Source organism: Emys orbicularis, chromosome 5, assembly GCF_028017835.1.
Source record: "Emys orbicularis isolate rEmyOrb1 chromosome 5, rEmyOrb1.hap1, whole genome shotgun sequence".
Taxonomy (NCBI): Eukaryota; Metazoa; Chordata; order Testudines; family Emydidae; genus Emys; species Emys orbicularis.
In genome coordinates, this window is record NC_088687.1 from 127,195,129 (window position 1) to 127,215,540 (window position 20,412).

Sequence of the window (20,412 nt, forward strand, 5' to 3'; positions counted from 1 at the left end):
CATTAGGAGAGCAGTACTTCCAGCCTCAGCACCACCACCTACAGCATGCGAGAAAGGATCCTTATTTTGTACAATCAAGCTGTACAAAGCAAATTAAAAATGAAATGAGGGAACGAAACAAAACACAATTGAAAACAAAAACAATGGGGAAAAAAAGGGCAATTTTGGGGGGATAGGAGAAAACACTTTGTTTTGCTTTTGTTTCTATTCTTCACGCAGCTGCAGGCGGTAGCGGTGGTAGCGAAGCTGGAAAAACATTCTCTCTAGTATGGAATGCGTCATCCCAGGGAGGGTGTAGTGTTCAATGATGCCCACATGTTTGAACCCTAAGGATTCATACAGCTTGTGGGCTGCCACCTTGACAGCCGTGGTTCCCAGTATAATGGAGGAATAGTTGTTGAGCATGGCAAACTCCAGCACTTTGCGGCCCAGGGCCTTGGCAATCCCTTTACCCCGGAAGTTGGAATCTACGGACATGCGGCGCAGCTCCATGGTGTTGTCTTCCTCATTGCCTCTCGCAGCCACGATTCCCACCACATTTCCGTCCAACACAGCTACCCAGAAGCAGGAGCCTAGAGAAGACAAAGCAGAGTCTGAAGCTGAAGAATGCAACTGCCCTTCTGCATAAGCCTACCTGGGCTTAATACATCACTTTATGCCGACAGAGCCAGATTACAAAAGTACTGAAATCAATGCGAGTTGGGCACCCAACCTACTTAAGTGCTATTGAAAATCCTACTGGGCACCTATCTGCATATTTAGGTGCTTAAATAGCTTTCTGCATCTGGCCCAAAATTGCTTTCTTAAGACTGATAAGAGATTGTTATTGCCCAAGAGGGAGATCTCCTCCAATTTAAAATATCAGACTTCCTGTTTGAGACCAAAATTGTAAAGGACATTAGACAATACACCTGTGTAAGGTGACCAAGGGAATTTGTCCTCAACCTGCTCCAAGATTTAATTCTCAAGTGAAAGCCTGAAAATGTGTCAAACTCAGGGGCTCACTTTTCCTAAATCATATGGGAATGGTGAAGTGGAACCATCCCATATGCCACCCTGCCCTATTAGAAGGTTATCTGGTATAAAGGTGTTGCACTTATTCCAATAAAGCACACAAAGGGAATTTATTAACTCTCCCTAACACATCAACATTACATATCTTTGGTTTCTTGGAACGGCCTTAGTTAGAGGGAGCTCTGTGTCAAAAGCAGCTGCAAAATGAGCTTCTTTATTGTAGGTTTTATTGCAAAATTCCTTATTTGATATACCAGCATTGTCAAAGGACTAGTTCCATGGGACATGTGAATAGCCTGTGTACAGTATAAATTAGGATAAAGTGAGTAGCCCTGCAGCCAGCCGCCTTCAGCTATGGTCTCAAAGCTAAGTAGGACTAAGTGCACGGATTACTTGGACAAGAGATCAACAAGAAAAACCCAGTAGCTGGAGGAAGTTATGTTAATGATTTAGTAGGCAGCATTCTTCCTCTCTGAGTCAATAATGAACCAGAGCCCGTCACAGTGTTAAGGAGTTACTGGGGATATTGTTGCCTTTCAGGTGAAACGTAAAACCAGTCATGTTATTTAGTGTCCTACAGTGCTTTCCTCCCAGAGTATGGGATGTTGATCCTAAGCGGATGTCAGAATTCCCATTGAGTACTTGCAGTCTGTCTACTTAAAACTTCCATGGCATTGTCAACTGGAAAAAAAAACAACCTACCTTTCCATAACTGTTCTTCGAGATGTGTTGCTCATGTCCATTCCATTCTAGGTGTGTGCGCGCCCACGTGCACAGTTGGAGATTTTTGCCTTAGCGGTATCCGTAGGGTTGGCTGTGGCACCCCCTTGAGTGCTGCGCTCATGCGCTGGTATATTAGGCGCCAACAACTCTATGTCCTCTCAGTTCCTTCTTGCCAGCAACTCTGACAGCGGGATAGGAGAGGGGGTAATGGAATGGACATGAGCAATGCATCTCGAAGGACAACAGCTAAGAAAAGGTAGGTAACCGCTTTTTCTTCTTTGAGTGCTTGGTCATGTTGATTCCATTCTAGGTGACCCACAAACAGTATACTTGGAGGTGGGCTTGGAGTTCAGTCTAGGGCTTGCAGCACTACTCTACTGAAGCCAGCTTTGTCCCGGGCCTGGTGGGTAAGTGCGTAATGGGACAAACGTGTGGATGGACGACCAGATGGCCTCCCTATAGATGTCCTGGATAGGTACCTGGACTAGGAAAGTTGCTGAAGAGGCTTGCGCCCTGGTTGAATGGGCGGTGACAATCACCGGAAGGGACACCTTTGCCTGATCGTAGCAGCAGCGAATGCAGGCAGTGATCCAAGAAGAAATTCTTGGAGTGGACACCGGATGACCTTTCATCCTGCCGGCCACCGCAACGAACAATTGTGTTGACTTGCGGAATGGCTTGGACCTTTCAACGTAGAACATTAGTGCCCTCCGGATGTCTAGGGAATGCAGTCTATGCTCTGCCTCCGACTTATGCGGCTTTGGAAAAAAGACAGGTTAAGTAAATGTCCTGGCCCGTATGAAACTGTGAGACCACCTTGGACAGGAAAGCTGGGTGCAGCCGCAGCTGGACATTGTTTTTGTAAAAGACCATATAGGGCGGTTCTGAGGTGAGCACCCTAATCTCAGAGAGACCCAGCAGATGCATGTTATTGCAACCAGGAAAGGAGAAGGAGAAAGCAGGAAGTCAGAGGTTCCAAAGGGGGGGGTGTCCCGTGAGCTGTGACAGCACAAGATTCAGGTCCCATGGAGGAATGTGGTCCCTGACGTGCGGGTAATGGCACTCAAGGCCCTTTGAGGAACCTGGCAGTCCTATCCTGAGCGAAAACCGACCTACCCTCAAGCAGCAGATGGAAGGCTGAGATGGCGGCCAAGTGAACCTTGATAGATGAAAGGGATAGGCCTTGGAGCTTGAGATGCAGAAGGTAGTCCAGGATTAATTGCAGTGCAGCTTGCTCGGGCTGAATGCCTTTATCTGAAGTCCAACAAGCGAACCGCTTCCATTTAGCCAGGTAGGTCGCCCTGGTGGAGGAGCTGTGAAGGGAACTCCCTCCAAAACAGAAGCAGGATTCTGCCACCACACGAGTGATGACAGTACATGGTCCAGGACCCTGACCACACAGTCCATGCTGTGTCTGTTGGGGATGTAGACCAATGCCAGCCATGCCTGCATAGGCCTGAGGCAGAGCCGCGTGTGCCAGACCACATAAGCGCAGGCCACCATGTGGCCTAACAATTGCAGACACGTGTGAGTGGTGGGCTTGCATGCATAAGATCAGGTCTGCCATCGCTTGGAACCGAGCCTCGGGGAGGAAGGCTCTGGCCTGAGGCGAGGCGAGGACCCCTCCAATGAACTCTACGCGTTGCACTGGAATTAAAGTTGACTTTTTCTCATTTATTAACAGCCCCAGATCTCAATAGGTGGAGCAAACCAAATCGAGATGATGCCGCACCTCATCCCAGGAAAGGCCCTTTATTAACCAGTTATCGAGGTACGGATAAATTTGCATCCCTCAGCACCTCAGGTAAGTGGCCACTGGTGCTATGCGCTTCGTAAACACTCTCAGTGCTGACGAGAGACTGAAGGGCAGCGTCATGAATTGAAAATGGCGGTTGCCCAACACAAAAATGGAGAAAACGTCTGTGCTCCAGGAAAATGGAAATATGCGTCCTTTAACTCGAGGGCAGTGTACCAGTCTCCCAGATCCAGGGAGAGAATAATGGAGGCCAGAGAGACCATACGAAACTTCAACTTCTTGACAGACTTGCTGAGGCGGCACAGGTCCAGAATGGGTCTGAGACCCCTTTTGCTTTGGGGATAAGGAAATAGTGGGAGTAGAACCCTTTCAAGTCTGGAGGGACCTCCTCTACTGTCCCCAAGCGTAGGAGGTTCTCGACCTCTTGAACGAGTAGCTGCTCGTGAGAAGGATCCCTGAAGAGGGACAGGGAAGGGGGGTTGGAGGGAGGGTCAACCATGAACTGCAGGGTGTAACCCGAAGATATTATGTTGAGCACCCAACGGTCTGAGGTCAGCTGCGACCAGGCCGATCGGAAGGGGCGCAGGCGGTTGAGGAAAGAGCAGGGAGGTGGATCCTGGGAAGTGACTGGGGTGCCATCCTTGGGCGCATCCTCAAAATGCCTGCTTCTGGCTTCCTTGGCCTCTGGAAGAACCAGGCTGGGCAGAGGAATGGGAAGACAAAGGGTGATGACGTTTAAATCCTTTGTCTCTGTCCTTCTTTCTGTAGGAGCTGGACCGAGGGACACCTCGTGACCTTGACGGAGGTGGAGGGGGACGGAATGGCTTTCTAGCCTGCTGAGGGGTGTGTAGGCCTGAGGAACGGAGGGTGGCATGGGAGTCTTTAAGGCCATGGAGCCGTGCATTAGTCAGCTCCAAAAAGAGCCCTGCTCCCTCTAACGAGAGGTCCTAAAGGATAGTCTGCATCTCCTGGGACAACCCAGAGGACTGTAACCAGGAGCTGCATGTCATGACCACCGCAAAGGCGATTACCCTGGCTGCTGAGTCCATAGTGTCCTACACCATCTGGAGGGCACCCCTCACCACCGCTTTTGCCATCTTCCACCAAGGCGGCAAACTCCTGGACTCGGTCCTCTGGGAGGCCCTCCTTGAACTTGCTGATGGAGTCCAACAGGTTGAGGTGGTACGTGCCTAGTAGGGCCTGATGGTTAGGATGGTTAGGGAGGCCCTCCTTGAACTTGCTGATGGAGTCCAACAGGTTGAGGTGGTACGTGCCTAGTAGGGCCTGATGGTTAGACACCCAAAATTGCAGGATGGCTGTTGAATAAATTTTCCTGCCAAATAAGTCCAGCCTCTTGGCATCTTTATTTTTTGGTGTGCCACTCGCCTGTCCCTGCCTGTACCTTTTGTTGATGGCAGACATGACCACGGACCTCTCTGGAGGGTGGGTGTACAGGTACTCAAATCCCTTTGCTGGGACATAGTACTTCTTTTCTGCCTTCTTAGAAGTAGGCAGAATGGAAGAGAGGGTTTGCCACACACACTTAGCAATTTTTAGGACCTCTGGGTGGGCGGGTAATGTAACCCAGGCCAAGGTGGAGGAGGGTATGACATTAAAAGAGATTGGACTCCTCCAAGCTCTTTGACCTCCAAGTTTAGGTTAGCAGCCACCCTTTTGAGCAGGGCTTGGTGTTCCTTGAAGTCATCGGGGGGGAGGGGCTTCTTGTTTGCAAGGGGCCTGCCACTGCTTCATCTGGAGACGACAAAGACAACTGCACCGCAGGGGGAGGGGCAGCTTTCCCTTGCTCGTCTGGGGATGGCTCCTTGGGCAGCGGGGCCCGCTGTGTCACCCCAGCATTGGCTTCAGCACCGTGCTCAAACTCCAGTGCCGGCTATGCCAAGGGCAGCTTGTCCGATGCGGTCTGGGAGGAACGGTGGGAGTATGGGAACGGTATAAAAAGGTACACGCCACGGGTTCCAGTACTGCCACTGAGTGGGCCACTGCCCCTGCCACCACCACAGGAGCCACGCCGGTCTCACGGCCTGGTGGTGATTCGCCTTTTTTGGTGAGGGGCTGAACTGTCCTTTAGACTTGGACCATTGCCCTTCCAGTGATCAGGGCAGAGCTGCAGATGCCTGGGTCTGACCCTCGACTGACCCCGGCAAGGAGAGGGCAAGGAACGGTTCCTGCCTGAAGAGCGGTACCGGGGAGCTGAAGAACGGTGCTGCATCAGAGAATGATCCCGCACTGGGGGGAGGGTTCGACGCCTGGGAGACTGCCTAGGCGATGGTGATCTGCGACGTGGCAATCTCTGGTGGGAGGCCCGATGGTACCGTGTGTACGAGGATCGGCGTCATGACTCACATGCCCCGTGCCTTGTAGGTGGAGATCTTGGCATCAGGGACCTGGGTCTTCTGACCAGGGACCGAGGCTGCAGTGCCAGGGTCCTAGGCTGCAGTGATGGGAATCGACGCCTGAGATCCGGGGATGCTCCGCTGCTTTAGGAGGTGGTCCCATAACTGGCTTGCCCATAGATGCTGTGGCCTTAGCCAGGTCCATCGCCTGGCTTGGCGTACACAGTGCTGGCTGGCCTATTTGCTCTTTGGCAGACAGGCCTGCTTTGGGCACAGACGGCCTTATGAGGGGCTGGAACCCCCTGCTGGTCCCGGGAGTCAGAGGTGGGTCCCTGGCTGGGCTACGGGGTCCAACCGCAGTGGTGTCCCCAAGTAGCTCCGGGGCGGGCATGTGGCCTAACAGGTCTTTGCCCGAAGCCCCCTTTTTCTGCAGTGCCGGTACGCCTGTCGACTTCGACCGCTTCTTAGGCACCAGTGAGGAGGAACGGTGCCGGGCGGATTACGGTGCCGGTGATGCACTGAGCGCAGATGCCAAAGTGCCGGGTGTGGAGTCTGATCGAGAGGGCTCCGAGGCAGGACAAAGCACAGCCTCCTTGAGGAGGGCCCTTAAGCGAATATCCTGCTCCTTTTGAATTTGAGGACAAAAGTTTTTAATGTAATGGTCTAACTAAGTACCTAACAACTAAAAACAAAGGAGACAGAACAATGGACTGTAAGAACTGCTAATGCTCTTGCGATGCACGACAAGGCGCTCAGACCAAGCCTCAGGGGCAGTAAGAAGGAACTGGGAGGGTGTAGGGTCGGCAGCACCTAATATACCAGTGCATGAGCGTGGCACTCAAGGGGCACCACAGCCGACCCTCCGGATACCGCTAAGGCAAAAATCCCAACTGTGCACATGGGCGCGCACACACCTAGAATGGAATAGACACGAGCAAGCACTAGAAGAAGAACGTTATTTCTCACTCCTGCTGCGCTGTGTTTTACCCTACAGGTGACTTCACATGAATGGGGAGTGAAACAATCCCTAAGAACAGTAAACGGCAGCATCTATGTGGATGAAATATGCTGTGTAAGGGCATATCATCATAAAAAGGAAATGATGACCTAATAAACAAGCAGGGAATATCCTTCTTCACCTAGTAATTGCTTTCCTAGAAACAGCAAGCAAAGCATGTCTACAGCGATCATCCTTGGGTGCTGCTCTTACGGTAAGAACACTACCTGCTGCGGTACATCAACACACTGCCAGAAACGTAGAGAAGCTGCTAAGCTGGATTACTGGAATGACGATTGTGGACACTTGCTCTGAGCATGCCCACAGAAGACCCCTGGGCAAGGTCTAAGCCTTCCATAAGCATTGTCCCCCTAAGTAAATGTTTCCACCAAAACATGCCGAATCCGCTTTGCATTGTACAATTCACTGATGTGGTTTTACAACATGGGCCATGTCACTGAACCTTCTTATGACTCAGTTAGCCAAATCTGAAAAAGATTGCTAATGTCAGGATTTCCCTGATAAACCAGATGCTGCGCTCAGCTTCCTTGGACAAAATCAATCGAATCAGTTACAAAACTAAATCCAGGAAACAAGCCCTTAGGTCTTGTCAGCATATTCAGATGAAGACATTAGCTCCAAGGACATTCATCTCTGATCCTATTATAAACAAACAGTCATTACACCGTTGCTTTCTAGGCTAACAACAAAATTTTTAACACAGGGACCAATCTTCACTCCTTTATTGTGAGCGGATACAATTCTCCTTTTATGTTGTCATATTGACAACGCTGCACGTTCTGCTGATTTTCTGTGACTTACAAGTGCTGAAAAATGGAAAGCACATTCCCTCTGTACACAAATGGTGGGGCTGCAGCAGGACACTGCTTTTTGCACTGCAGAAGTTTTAAACAACAAGTCCTGTGGTTATTGTGATCAGCCCATCCATCATGCACTCATCTGTATAAGTGTGGTCCATTAAAATACTCCTAATGAAATAGTTAACTCAGATGACTCAATTAGATGGGATAGGATCGGGGACTGCGGGGGGAGAGCGCTCTTTGGAGGGATGAGAAGAGCTGGAAGGAACTACAGGATCTCTTCCCTCCCCCCATCCAGTTCCACATTTAGGGCCTAATCCTGCAAAACATCCTTATCCATATGAGCAAACCCAGTGGCTTGAATAAGGCTAAACAAGCAAGTAAGGACAATTCACAAAAGGGGGGGGGGGGGGAGGTGAGAGACTAGGCCCCAGGTTGACTCCCCTGAATCTTGGCAATGCATCAGGTCAATTCTGGGAGGCGACACGAGCAATATGATTCACTGGGAAGTAATAAGGTGTTCTCTGCTCCCCCAGCAATTCAGATTGCTGCCTGTCCAGCATTCTGACCCCTGCCAGCCCTGGAACCTGACCCATCAGCATGGCAGTAAATAATGGTACCACCAAATCAGACTACAGGGCTAGTTCCAGATCAGATGTGGTTTGTTGTTCTAGCAACACAACGCACCCCCTTTCTCTCTACTCCAGTTACACCATTTCCACTCCTAAACTCGGAATGGAAACTGGGCGGGAAATGGTTTTCCATCCGCTAAAGTGTTCAGATATTTTTTTTAAAGTTTCCTATTTCAGATCAAGAGATGGGTGGGGTGCAAAAAAAGTGTTCAGATTAGCCAATAACCCTTAGGGAAGTCACCTGAGATGTAGGAAACCCTGGTTCAAGGCCCTACTCTGCCAAATTCAGGAATTCCATCCTAGACCTGAGAAGTTATTCTCCACTGAAACACGCACACATTCCCATTAAGTATCAATTTTGACAAATCAGCATTTTCCAACAAAAAATATTTGGTTGAAAAATTCCCGACTAGCTCTACTCTCAACACAATGACATGTGGCACACTTAGGTTTAGAGAAAGACTAGGATGAGGGATGGTGCCCATGTCCACTACACAAATGCCTCTAAGATTTAGAGGCACGTAAATCGAGTATCCTCTGGGATTCCTGCCTTCTTTTTTTTTTTTTAAAGCAAATTACTGCAACAATTTTAAACAGGAAAAAAAATCTATTTTTAAACCTGTGTTAAGAAATTGCTTCCCATTACTTTTTCTTTTTAAATCAAAACTGGCCTTCTGCATGGTCCTGCACGACCAGCAAGCGGGGCAGGCCATTAAGGCTTACCAAGCAAATCACTTCCAAGACTTAACAAATAGTTAGTTTCAGGTTTTTAAATCCATTCCATATTTTAAAAAGAAGTTTTTAAATTTTGGCTTTAGTTCGTTTTCAAACTCCACATTTCTATACATTTCAAGCCCGATACATTTCTGATGCACCCAGCCCATCACCATGGCTTCCAGGCTCCAGACTGAATTAGGATGCATTTTGTTCTGTGCTTTCAGACCTTTGTTTGTGCAGCTGGCCCAGGCTCGGGGGAAGGTGATATGACCACCTCCTTTCTATTAGGTTAAAACTAAGACTTTAAAACCTAATTATAATGATCTTGAGTTTAAAATTAAAAAAAAAGGTATGTGGCACATTACCAGTTTGTGTTCCCAGCCAACAAAGCAGCGAGGATACATCTGCTTAAACAATACAAGCCATATTCTGCTCCCATTTCCAGCACAGCTATCCCAATGACTTAACAGGTCTGTCCCTTCTAGGTGGACTGTTGCTACTGTAGATTTATTTTATCCCACCTAAAGGCAAGAAAAACAGTCAGCCTCGAACAAGATTTCATTTTTGCTGGTGCCAGGTTTGAAGAATCCTTCTTGGGAACCATCCAGTGCACATCTGTTGCTGAGTATTATTCGAAGGGGAGCAAACTGGTGGTAAACTGCTGACCTGAGATCCACCCGCCAAATAAGACACTGGCTCGGAGAGTGAACCACCACATTTCGGAACAACAGGAAAACTCTGCCTTTTCAACCTGTCTCTTAACGGTCAGTATAACCTGTGCTGATTCACAGGCCTATCACTAATTCTTCCTGGTGACTGGTCCTTCCATCTTGCTGAATTAGTTCTAGAAGCACTAAAAAGAATCACTACCCTCAAAAGTTCAGTTCTACACATCCTGAATGAGGACATGGCAAAGGCATTCAGGGGGGAAAGCCTCCTATTCTTTCCCTGTTGACTTTTTTCGTCCGTGGGGTGGAGAACGTGTATCTCCTTCCCCCATCTATTCTGAAATTACAGGTTTGAGTCATAGGCCTGCAGCCTTTCTGCTTTTCATACATTTTTGTCTGGACTGAAATAAAATAGCTAACAGATCTTTCTTGGCAGAAGTAGGTAACAGAATTAATAGGGTGCTATTAATACCAGGAGTTCACATTTTATTCTCGCATAAATTGGCTTTTGCTGTTTGAAAATAATCATCACTGGAGAGATGAATAAACATCTTGTCAGCGACGAGCCTCCATTGCGAAACCTGTTCCTTTTTAATTTTCCTCAACTTCACCCTCATCTACCTTCATAGACTTAGAGAGACAAGGTGGGTGAGGTGATCTTTTATTGGATCCACTTCTGTTGGTGAAAGGGACAACAGAAATTTGTCCTTTAAAAGATACTAACTCACCCACCTTGTCTCTCTAATATGCTGGGACCAACACAACTACAGAAACAAACATCTGCAGGCTTAGCTCCTTTCCATCATCCACCACTTCCACCCAGCTTAAAATACCCTCAAAATTCTTGACCTTGGCCAGTTATTGCATGAAAATCTCCTTAAACGAGCCCTTCTTTACAAACATCTATAACTGTGTTCTTTAACCACCTTGTCTTTATAAATACCATTGCTTTCTTCTTCTCTTCACTGTTTCCCTGGTATAATGACCGTTCTCGGGCCATCATATGGTCAGTGCCTTGAAAAACAGCAGGGCTTCCCAGGTGTCCGTTACATAACAAAGGGTATGTCTAGAGTGCAATCACAAGGTGCTATTCAAGCTAGTTTGAGTACGTCTTCTCAAGCTGCAATCTAGCTAGCTCGGATCTTGGAGCAGTAAAGCCGTGGCAATGCATGCTTCAGCACGGGTGATACAAGCCAGCCTAGAATCCTGAGTAATTACTTGTAGGGCTAGCCCAGGCTGAAGCCCACAGTGCCCCAGGTTCGCTGCTCAAGGACCCAAGTGAGCTAGATTAAAGCTATTTCTGGTATAGCTACTGGAACTGCAAACACATCCCATGATGCCAGTACAGACATATGTCAAGGAGGAGGATGGATGGGCCAGTGGTTGAGGGAGCTCATGTAGGACTTGCAAGATCTAGGTTCAATTCCTTCTTCTGCCACAAGCCTTCCAGTGTGACCCTGGGCAAGTCACTTAGGATCTTCTCTGTAACATGGGGGTAATGACGCTACCCTGTCTCACAGGGGCGTTGTGTGGATAACTACATTAAAAAGACAGTGAGGCACTCAGATACTGGGGGCCAGATAAGTATCTAAGGTAGATAAAAAAGCTCAGGTTTTAGATAAGACCCTTCTAGAGCAGCAGTTCTCAAACTTGATTGCACTGCGACCCCTCTGAGAACAAAAATTACTACACTGAAGGGGAGGGGAAACTGAAGCCTGAGTCCACTCAAGCCCTGCCGCCTTTACTACACAACCCCAGGCAGGGGCCTATAACCTGAGCCCTGCTGCCCAGGGCTAAAGCCCTGAGGCTTGAGCTTTGGCCCTGGGTGGTGGGGCTTGTGCTTCGGCCCTGGGCCCCAGCAAGTCTAAGTCAGCCCTGGCAACCCCATTAAAATGGCGTTGCAACCCACTTTGGGGTCCCTACCCACAATTTGAGAACTGCTGTTCTAGTGAATGCTAACTACCATGGGCCAAATTTTTATTGGGATAAGCTGGTCCAGTTCCCTTGGCTTCACTGGAGCATAGCCAATTTACACCAGCAGAGTATTTGGCCTTATCTGACTACAATTCCAAGGGCTCCAAGAAATTTGGTGCCTCTAATACAATAAGCTTCGTCCTCTACTCCTGTGATCAAAGAACTCAATGGACCAGAATCACTGATGTGCTCCAGCTGCTTTGCGCCACTCTGGGTTTACTGCTGCTTCGCATCGCTAATTTAACTGGCCACTGGCAGGTTTATGGCTGCTTTCGGCTGCCAGAGAAGCACAAAGCAGGACCAGAGTGTACTGGTGAATCTAACCCCTTATTTCTTCCGTTGTCAGCTACATCACTTCAGGTGACTACTACCCACAATCTTTCTGTCCTTCCAATATCTCTCTGCCACGAGGTCCTGTCAGACAACAAAAGCACCTCACGCCTTCATCCTATTCTCCTTCAAACCTCACCTCCCGTATCCCAGGATAATTAACCACCTGCCCACTTGTACATTCCCAAATGCCTTCAGTGCGTCACACCTCTCTCAAAAGTCCCTTCAGACTCCTTTGAGCAGTCTCCCCGCACAGCCTTCTTCAATATTCTCAGCATGGTTCACGCTCCTGTCACTACTGATTCATGATTATTTCTCCTCAGACATGGCTTTCCTGCCTTAGCTTCCTTGTATCCAACGTGGAATTGAGATCAAACGATCACCACCTCCAGCCCAGCACAATTCCCTGAAATGCTAACCTTCTCACCCTCCTGGTTTCAACTCCAGCCACTACAAACAACCTTTCTGTAGCCCACAATACACCCTCCTCTATCACTCTGCCACTAAGCTATTTGAATATATCTGCTCCTGTTTATTCTAAAATGCAACACACTTAATTCTAATCTCTCTCCACCCCAAGGGGAAAAAAAAACCTACCATGATACCCAACATATAAGTGAATTAACTGTAACACAGCCCCTTTTCGGCCTACCCCACCCTAAGAGTTATTTACTTCATCATAATATCCTTCATTCAGTAGATCCAAAATAGGCAACTCCCTGATTGTTAAGGTGTGATGTTTTGGGGTCCACCCAGACCACTATAGGGTTCTGTCTCTTCCCACCCTTTAACTTCAGGGGTCTTTATGCTGGGCAGCTTTGGTTCAATTCCCTGACATCAACAACCTGCCCACAAGCATAAGGTTTCACCCCATCTCACCAGCCTAGTTACATCTTAGGGTGACACCAACAGCTCTTCCAGTCCTGGGTTTCCCCATGCACATCTTTCCCACGTTCTTAATTACCAGACACTCTGATTGATCCCCTCTGGTTTGTCACCCCCGAAGGTGATATACCAGCCTCACAGTTATCACATCACTTTGGCACACACACTCCATATGGTTTGCACAGAGATCTGCTTGGGATAAAAACAAAGTTTATTTAAAAGAAAAACCACATATTCCAAGATGAAATAGTAACAGAAAGCAAACACAAGTTACACAGAAAACAAAACCAAGAGACAACTTCAGTCTTTACACTTTCATATTAGATAAAATCCCTTTTCTAATAAGTTATCTATTGTCTTAGAACAGTTTCCAAGCATACCCCCTAGCTATGGGAGGGCTCCCGTGTTCACAGACAGCATCCCACCTCGAGCAGTCCCCCAAGTTCCAGATAAAAACAAAGACAGACACCGCTCAGTTCCAAGCCAGCTTTTAAAAAGCTTTTTTCTCCCCTCCCCTTTGTCCACAGTGACTCTTGGTTAATCAGAGAGGGGAAATGGCTTCCTGACTTGATGTTCTTTTCCATTTTGAGTTGTCTCAATGTCATTTCACTATCTCTAATGGTCCACCAGTGTCTTCTCCTGGGCTAGGCAATGGATAGTTACTCAAAGACAGTTTCACGTAGACAACAAGTTTAGGGGGTGCCCTTCCCTGTTTGACATGGAACTGATGCCGCACCAGTTTTCTACACACAAATACATACGCTCATAATCAAGCCTGTATACATATCTCATAACAATTACTCCATTTAGAACATTACAAGCTTTCATAAGAGACCTTATTGTACTATAAAAACCTATTGATTAACATAGTATGCAATCAGTTGGTTTTACTGCTTATCTGGGGGGTTTCAGCCTTCTGTTCTCCCCCTGGTATGTCTGGACCCTAATTGTCACATAGGGGCATCATTGAGCTCAACTTCCCATCTCACGCATGACACCCAACTTCACTATCCTCCCATAAGGAATACAGAGGTTCGTTTCTGCTCTCATTTTCTGGATGGTCACATTTCTGTAAATTCTATTACAGTCACACCCAAAACATCCCCACATGTGAACTTTGCCAAAAAAGGGGTTACTTAGATCTTCACCCTCTTTTGTCTTTACTTCAACTCCCAGGCTTCTCAAGTCCAAATATTCAGCCTCTCTAAAAATGTACTAGCTCACCTTCTCATTCATACTCAAAAACACAATCACCTATCCAACCCCAAGTCTTCATTGATCCCCAGCTTGGGTATTCTGTCGTGATTCTCAGGACTGCATGAGGGTTCATGTTTCCTTCACTTAGGAAGAAAAAAATCAAATGGGGAATAACTGTCTAGCAATATTGCAGAAAAAGAGCTGGTGTTATAGGGGATCAAAAATTGAACATAAATCAATAGTGTGATGCTTTAGCACAAAAACAAAATGTTATTCTGGGATGTATTAGCATGAGTGTTGTGCATAAAACATGGAAGGTAATTGTCCTGCTCTGTTTGGCACTGGTGAGGTCTCAGCTGAAGTAGTGTCTCCATGTATGGGCACCACACTTTAAAAAAGATGTGATCAAATTGGAGAGAGTCGAGAGGAGAGCAACAAAAGTGATAAAAGGTTTAGAAAACCTGACCTATGAGGAAAGGTTAAAAACCCATGTTCAGTCTTAAGAAAGGAAGCCTGAGAGGGGACCTCATAACAGTCTTCAACTAAGTTAAGGTCTGTTATAAAGAGGACATGATCAGGTGTTCTCCATGTCCACCCAGGGAAGGACAAGAAGTATTTGTCTTAGTTCGAGGCAAGAGAGATTTAGGTTAGATATTAAGAAACAAAAAACTTTCTCAGACTAAGAATAGTTAAGCAAGGGTGAATGGGTATTCCACAACCTCCCTTGGTAACTGATCATTGGAGGTTTCTAAGAACAGGTTAGACAAACATCTGTCAGGGACAGTCTAGGTATATTTGGTCCTGCCTCAGCACGGGTGGATGGATTAGATGACCTCTGGATAAAGCACCTCTATGACTATGATAAAGCAAATGAACATTCGCTATCAGTAGGTAGACCGCTGTACCGCCACTGAGGATGCACAAGTTACAGCAGTATAACAATGTGTCACTAGCTATTTTGTACTGCTATTCAGATGCCTCTTCATTCAAATCAAACAGGTTTGAATTCAGCAGAAACGAACAGCTCAAAGCTACATTAAAAGCACATATGGATGGTGATTTATCTCACAACCAAAAAAAAAAGGGGGGGGGGAGTTAAGGTTACGCAGCATCCTTAAAAAGATGATCTTGGACAGTCCTGTTTCAGATATTTATTGCAAACATGTTTATACATCTTCCTCCATTCAGTCATCTTTTGAGGTCGATGGTCAGCCAGAGAGGTCACTGCAATTACAGTGCATACCAGTGGTAGGTAGAGAGGCAGTTTTAATCATGTAATGCTGGCAGTGTATTGAGCTGTCAGGACATTCTCCAAAAAGCAGCCGCCCCCCTCTCTTAAAAGGCCACATTAAGGTATCTCCAAGGTCCACCACAGTACACTTTTGCTTGAGCTGTATTTAAGTCCATGGGTCACAAGTCAATTTAGAGAGCATGTAAATGTTGACATACGTTATACATCAGGAAGTTGGTGTTGCTCAACAGGCCAAGACAGGGGTCATAACAGGATAAGGAAAGATCAATGCATTGCAAGATAAAGCAGAGAAGCTGGCTCCTTTTATCTTATGCCTTCTTACAATTATTTGCACCATCTTTGGTGTGCTAGAGACCAGTTGTTTTATCTTAACTTTTTACACTCTCTTGTTGGTTGTTTTTCCTTTCTACAACCACATCTTACTGTATCCTTGGCAATAAGTTACACCATCCTGCTAGCGTGTAACAAACATCTACATCAACTGAATCAAGTCCCAGTTCTACTAAGCATCTGAACTTTTGCTGGTTCTCTGGATGGTCACGAAACAGGTTGTACTGTAAGGAGTGGAACGAGGCAGTCATAAAACCATAGCATGCACAAGGGCAATTTCAGCAGTGTAGAAACCACACCAACAAAATGATAGAAAGACTAATGTTCTAAACATTTTATATTTGGTTTCTTAGCTTTTGAAAGGCTAGTATTACACTAAGACATGACCAGCACACATGGCAGTCTTTCTAGTCTACCTGCCTAGATTTAAGAGTGATTTTCTGCTTCTGGGAATTTCTTACTTTCCCAACAGATTGTGGTTCATCTAACCCTCCCTTGACCCCCATCCCTCATTGCTGATTCCCATCTCAGATTACTCCAGTTCCCCCTTCCACAACATAGTGTAGTTTGTGAAACACCATCCATTTCTACTCCTCTCCCTGGCTGCACAAATCCACCCACCGTGTGCCGCACAGCGACAGCTCTCTCCCACAAGCCATCGGGGGCGGTGGGTGAAACTAAAATGATTTATTTTTATTGCAATTTCTTCTGCCTCTTTAGGTGAATGAAAGAGCAATGGGCGGATGGGTGGGAAGATTGGAGCCAGCAGTGGAAGCAAAGAAGAGAAGTGAAAGCAGAGAAGTGTAAGAGGACAGAAAAGTGAGACACTACACAGGAAAAGTACTAAAGAAATTGATTTTAAGTTTATTAAATTCTGAAGGTTTCTTGAGACATTTAATAGGAGTCTACAGAAATTACCCTAAAAACTAGTAAAATTTAACAACAAATTAGGTCTTTCCTCTATAGGATGATTGGGGGGAAAAAAAACTATAGGAAAGTTATCATTTTCTTTTATATTTTACCTAAGGGTGTGTGTATATGTGTTTTAAATAAGGGCAGGGAGACCCTTCTGTAGTATTTTTGGTGGGAAATGGTGCAGTGGGAACATGAGAAATTCTCAGAGGTTTCATTCCCAGAAATGGACAAATTAAGCTCTGAAAGTCTATAAATGCATTAAGACAGCCTCTGCTCCCCACCTTGGAGGTAATGTTAGTATTTCATACTCCCATTTTATTTAAAGGAATCAAGCTGATATGTTACAAAATTTCTCCTTTGTATTTCACTTATTCTCTTTCTGGAAACCCCATTGATTCCTACAGAAGTAGCTGCTGAGGCACTGGTATAATCTAACCTGTGAGGAAACCTTATTAATTTTAAACAGGGGAACCAACAGCAGCTCTCTGTGAAATATTGTCAGCTTGGAAGTCAAGTCATGTACAAAAAAAAAAAAAGACAGACTGATAAATACTTTCAGATGCTGTACCTGAGCCTGACAGCTGCTGCTAAGTTTTGCCCATTCAAGAATGGAATTTTCTAAAATACTCACTACTGGCCTAATCTTGCTCTTACGGGTAAAGCTGCCATCAACATCAATGGAACAGACTTAGACTAAAACTGAGCACTTCTGAAAACCCCACCCTAAAACCAGATTTTTCTTAAGGGCCAGACTGCCAACCCCGACTGACACTGCTGATCAGTTACTCACACAACCAGACCTGACGACTGCAGTATCACGACTTGCGTAAGTAAACTGCTCCCCAATGCAAGTAGGATGTTCACAACCTGACCCCAAATGCTTTTCTCTTCCCTGCTGTTCTGTGAAAGCTCCACACGGACAGGAGAAATTGATTATACAGGGAATAAATGTTGCCAAACGTAAGTCTCTTTCAGTTTGATAACCTTAGCTACTACTTGTAGTACATAAAGTATTTTCAGACAGAAATATGACTTAAGTGGACAACGTCCCTTTAAGGATGCCTGTAAATGAACGATTATGTTCCATTCTGTTTTAGCAGATCTCAGTAGCATAAACAATCAGCAGATGTACACCTACAACTCAAAACCAGTTGACCAAGCTACTGCAGCACTCTGTACAATATGATGTACTACAAATATAATTTACCTGAGACAGCCAATGGGGAGGGCTGCAGGGGAATTGCAGCGAGGGAAACATGGAAAGCAAAGCGAACACTGTGTGTTCATTGGAACCAGGGAGAGCACACAATGACTGGGAAACGGCATCTGTTGGAGTTCGAAATGGAAGTTAACGGCAGCCTAGAAGGTCCCCTGCCTCCCCCTTCTCCCACGTTCCACTCAGGGAAGGTCCCATCCAGGCACATAACTCCATGCAGAAAGGGGGTCTCTGGCTCCTGTATGGCATTATCCCCCTTCCTGTCTTCTGTCAAAGGTGACCTGTGGGTTTGAACTAAGGGAAGCGGTGGGGAGTGGCTAGGGCCTAGGGAAATGCATGCCATTCCTGCCCTCTAGCTCTGCAGATTCACGGCAAGAGATAACACAGCCAGGAGTTCTAGAACAATCTTTTCCATAGAGCAATCCCCACCCAGTAATCTTCCTCCTGCACTTTGTAGAGGGAAAATATCACCCTCTGGGCTCCCCAAAGGACAGGGCCTGCAATGGTGACAAGCCCTTGTGCAGTGCGTGTGTGTGGGGGGGGGAAGGGAGTGGTCTCTCTCAGCACCCCTACTCTCCTGCACGCCCACCCAAAGGCCTATCACAATCTGGTCCCTAATTAGCAAGATGAATTGGCATGTCTCAAAACCCCTTCTCCAAAAGCCCACAAAAGGTGATGGCATGAGGACATACTGATCCAATGCAATGATGTTGCATTGCTATGTCGTGACATTTCAGTGCAACAAGTTGCAACATGATGGAGCCTTAATTATATCCCCTTGGGCAAACACTAACTTAGAATTCTTGAATTCCAATTCCATCTCCCCATGAGATTTTGGGCAAGTCACCTGGCCTCTCAGCTGCCCTATCTGCAAAGCAGGTTTAGTAACAATCACCTACCACACAGCAGTATTTGAGGATTAGATAGATAAAGTTCATAAGGCACTATATAAAAGTGCTATGGTGAGTATAATTTTCTTGTTTCTCATGTACCTGTTATTGACAATCACAAATTGTCCTTCACAGCCTGGGAGTTGGTCAATATTTAGAAATGACCAGGTGGCAAACGAGGGTCTGTATCTCACCTTTCCACCAGATCCTTTATAGACAGTGTTAAGGTGAGAAAGAGACAGATATCATGGCAGGAAATGCATTTAGCCGTATGGAGTGGAAATCCATCAACTTCATGAATTAAATTTGTTAGTCTCTAAGGTGCCACAAGTACTCCTGTTATTATGGCAGGAAGTGGGCACAGAGGAGATCCCTAGGCCAAAGCATTCTGTGCAGAGCCATGGACATTTGAGGTGCTATTTAAATCATTTTGACCTTTTATCTTGCGGGTATGCTTAAGAGAGAATAGAGCAACTTGCCAGCCCTGGCAAATTTCTCCATTTCTCTGTAATGAAAGGGACATGCCAGCCAGATTAAACGTATGTCAAACAAGAAAGAAGAGACTTGTGGGGAAAACATTGTCTGTTGCAAAATAAATGAATGCTGCTGATTTTACAAGTTTCAGGCATATATACACGAAATCTACCTTCTGTCTGATCACAAAATCTAGATGCTCTCGTATGAAGAGAGCTACCAAGGCTCGATGGCATTTGTACCAGTTGTAGATGATTGCAATTGTGTAACTAATCAGCACAAAGGCTGACATACATTTTTACAGGGCATCTCTTCCTTTCTCTCTTTCTTTCTGACATTTAAGTTTCTCTCCATTCTCTGGGCCTGCCCTTGTATTTTTCCTCTTGATTTCAGTGGGGCCAGCATTTCTTTCACTCCTAGTCACAAGTCTATATTGGACCTAGGATGAAAGACATTATTGTAGAACTTTCTGACAACTAATGAACTTTACAATAGTTTGTAGCTGCCTAGCATTGTTGCTCAAGAAGTGCTACATTTCAGAGATCCTGGATACCCAATGGGACCTGCTAGTTCTAACACCTGTTAGCATCCCTCTCAATCTGACCAGGCCTAAATGGGGAGATAAAAATACCTAAACTGAAGGGGACACAAAAATTATTCAACATTAAATTAAGAATGCTGCGGGATCCCTTCCTTGATGTTAATAACTCCGTACAACCTCACTTTCAAGATTCCTTATTTCTGATATAAATAACGCTCAGCAGTAAGAATGAAGGGCACTAAATCTGACATCCCTTGAATCAGGCAACATTTGAAAGACATGCCTGGGAGAGCTGCTGTCTAGATGAAACCCTAGAAGGAGATAGATGTAGAACAAAAGGATCAGCCTCCAGCCAGAGATGGAGCTCATCTAGCTATCCTTGTTCCTTCTCTCTTTTTGTTTCCTTTCTCTTTGTCTGTCTTCATCTCAGGATGAATTGTCTGGTGGTAAACAGTTTTTACTAATTTAATTAAACTGTAAAAAGATCACATGCTCATTTGTCTCCCCGCTATCAGGCAAAACGTCTGAAATTGTACCATCAAAAAGAGCAATGCTCAGAGCACACAGAACTCCTGTAAGAACTCCCTTCTCGTCTAGAAAAAGACAGCCATCTAACACTTCATCCCCCAATGATCTTCACTCATAATCTCTGCTCCTATACATTCCACTTCAGATCAGTCCTGGACAGGTCACTTCATGTGCATGTTTAAAACAGAGATCAGAATT

At 46.0% G+C, this 20,412-nt stretch overlaps 1 protein-coding gene across 1 annotated transcript in view; it reads right to left on the minus strand.

Annotated features, from left to right (window-relative positions):
• Positions 1 to 204: 204 nt before the first annotated feature.
• NAT8L (N-acetyltransferase 8 like) overlaps positions 205 to 20,412 on the minus strand; it is a 48,386-nt gene continuing 28,178 nt past the window's right edge. Inside the window, exon 3 of the mRNA XM_065405692.1 lies at positions 205 to 572. Coding sequence (XP_065261764.1) covers positions 205 to 572 — 368 coding nt within the window. The remainder of the gene's footprint in view (positions 573 to 20,412) is intronic.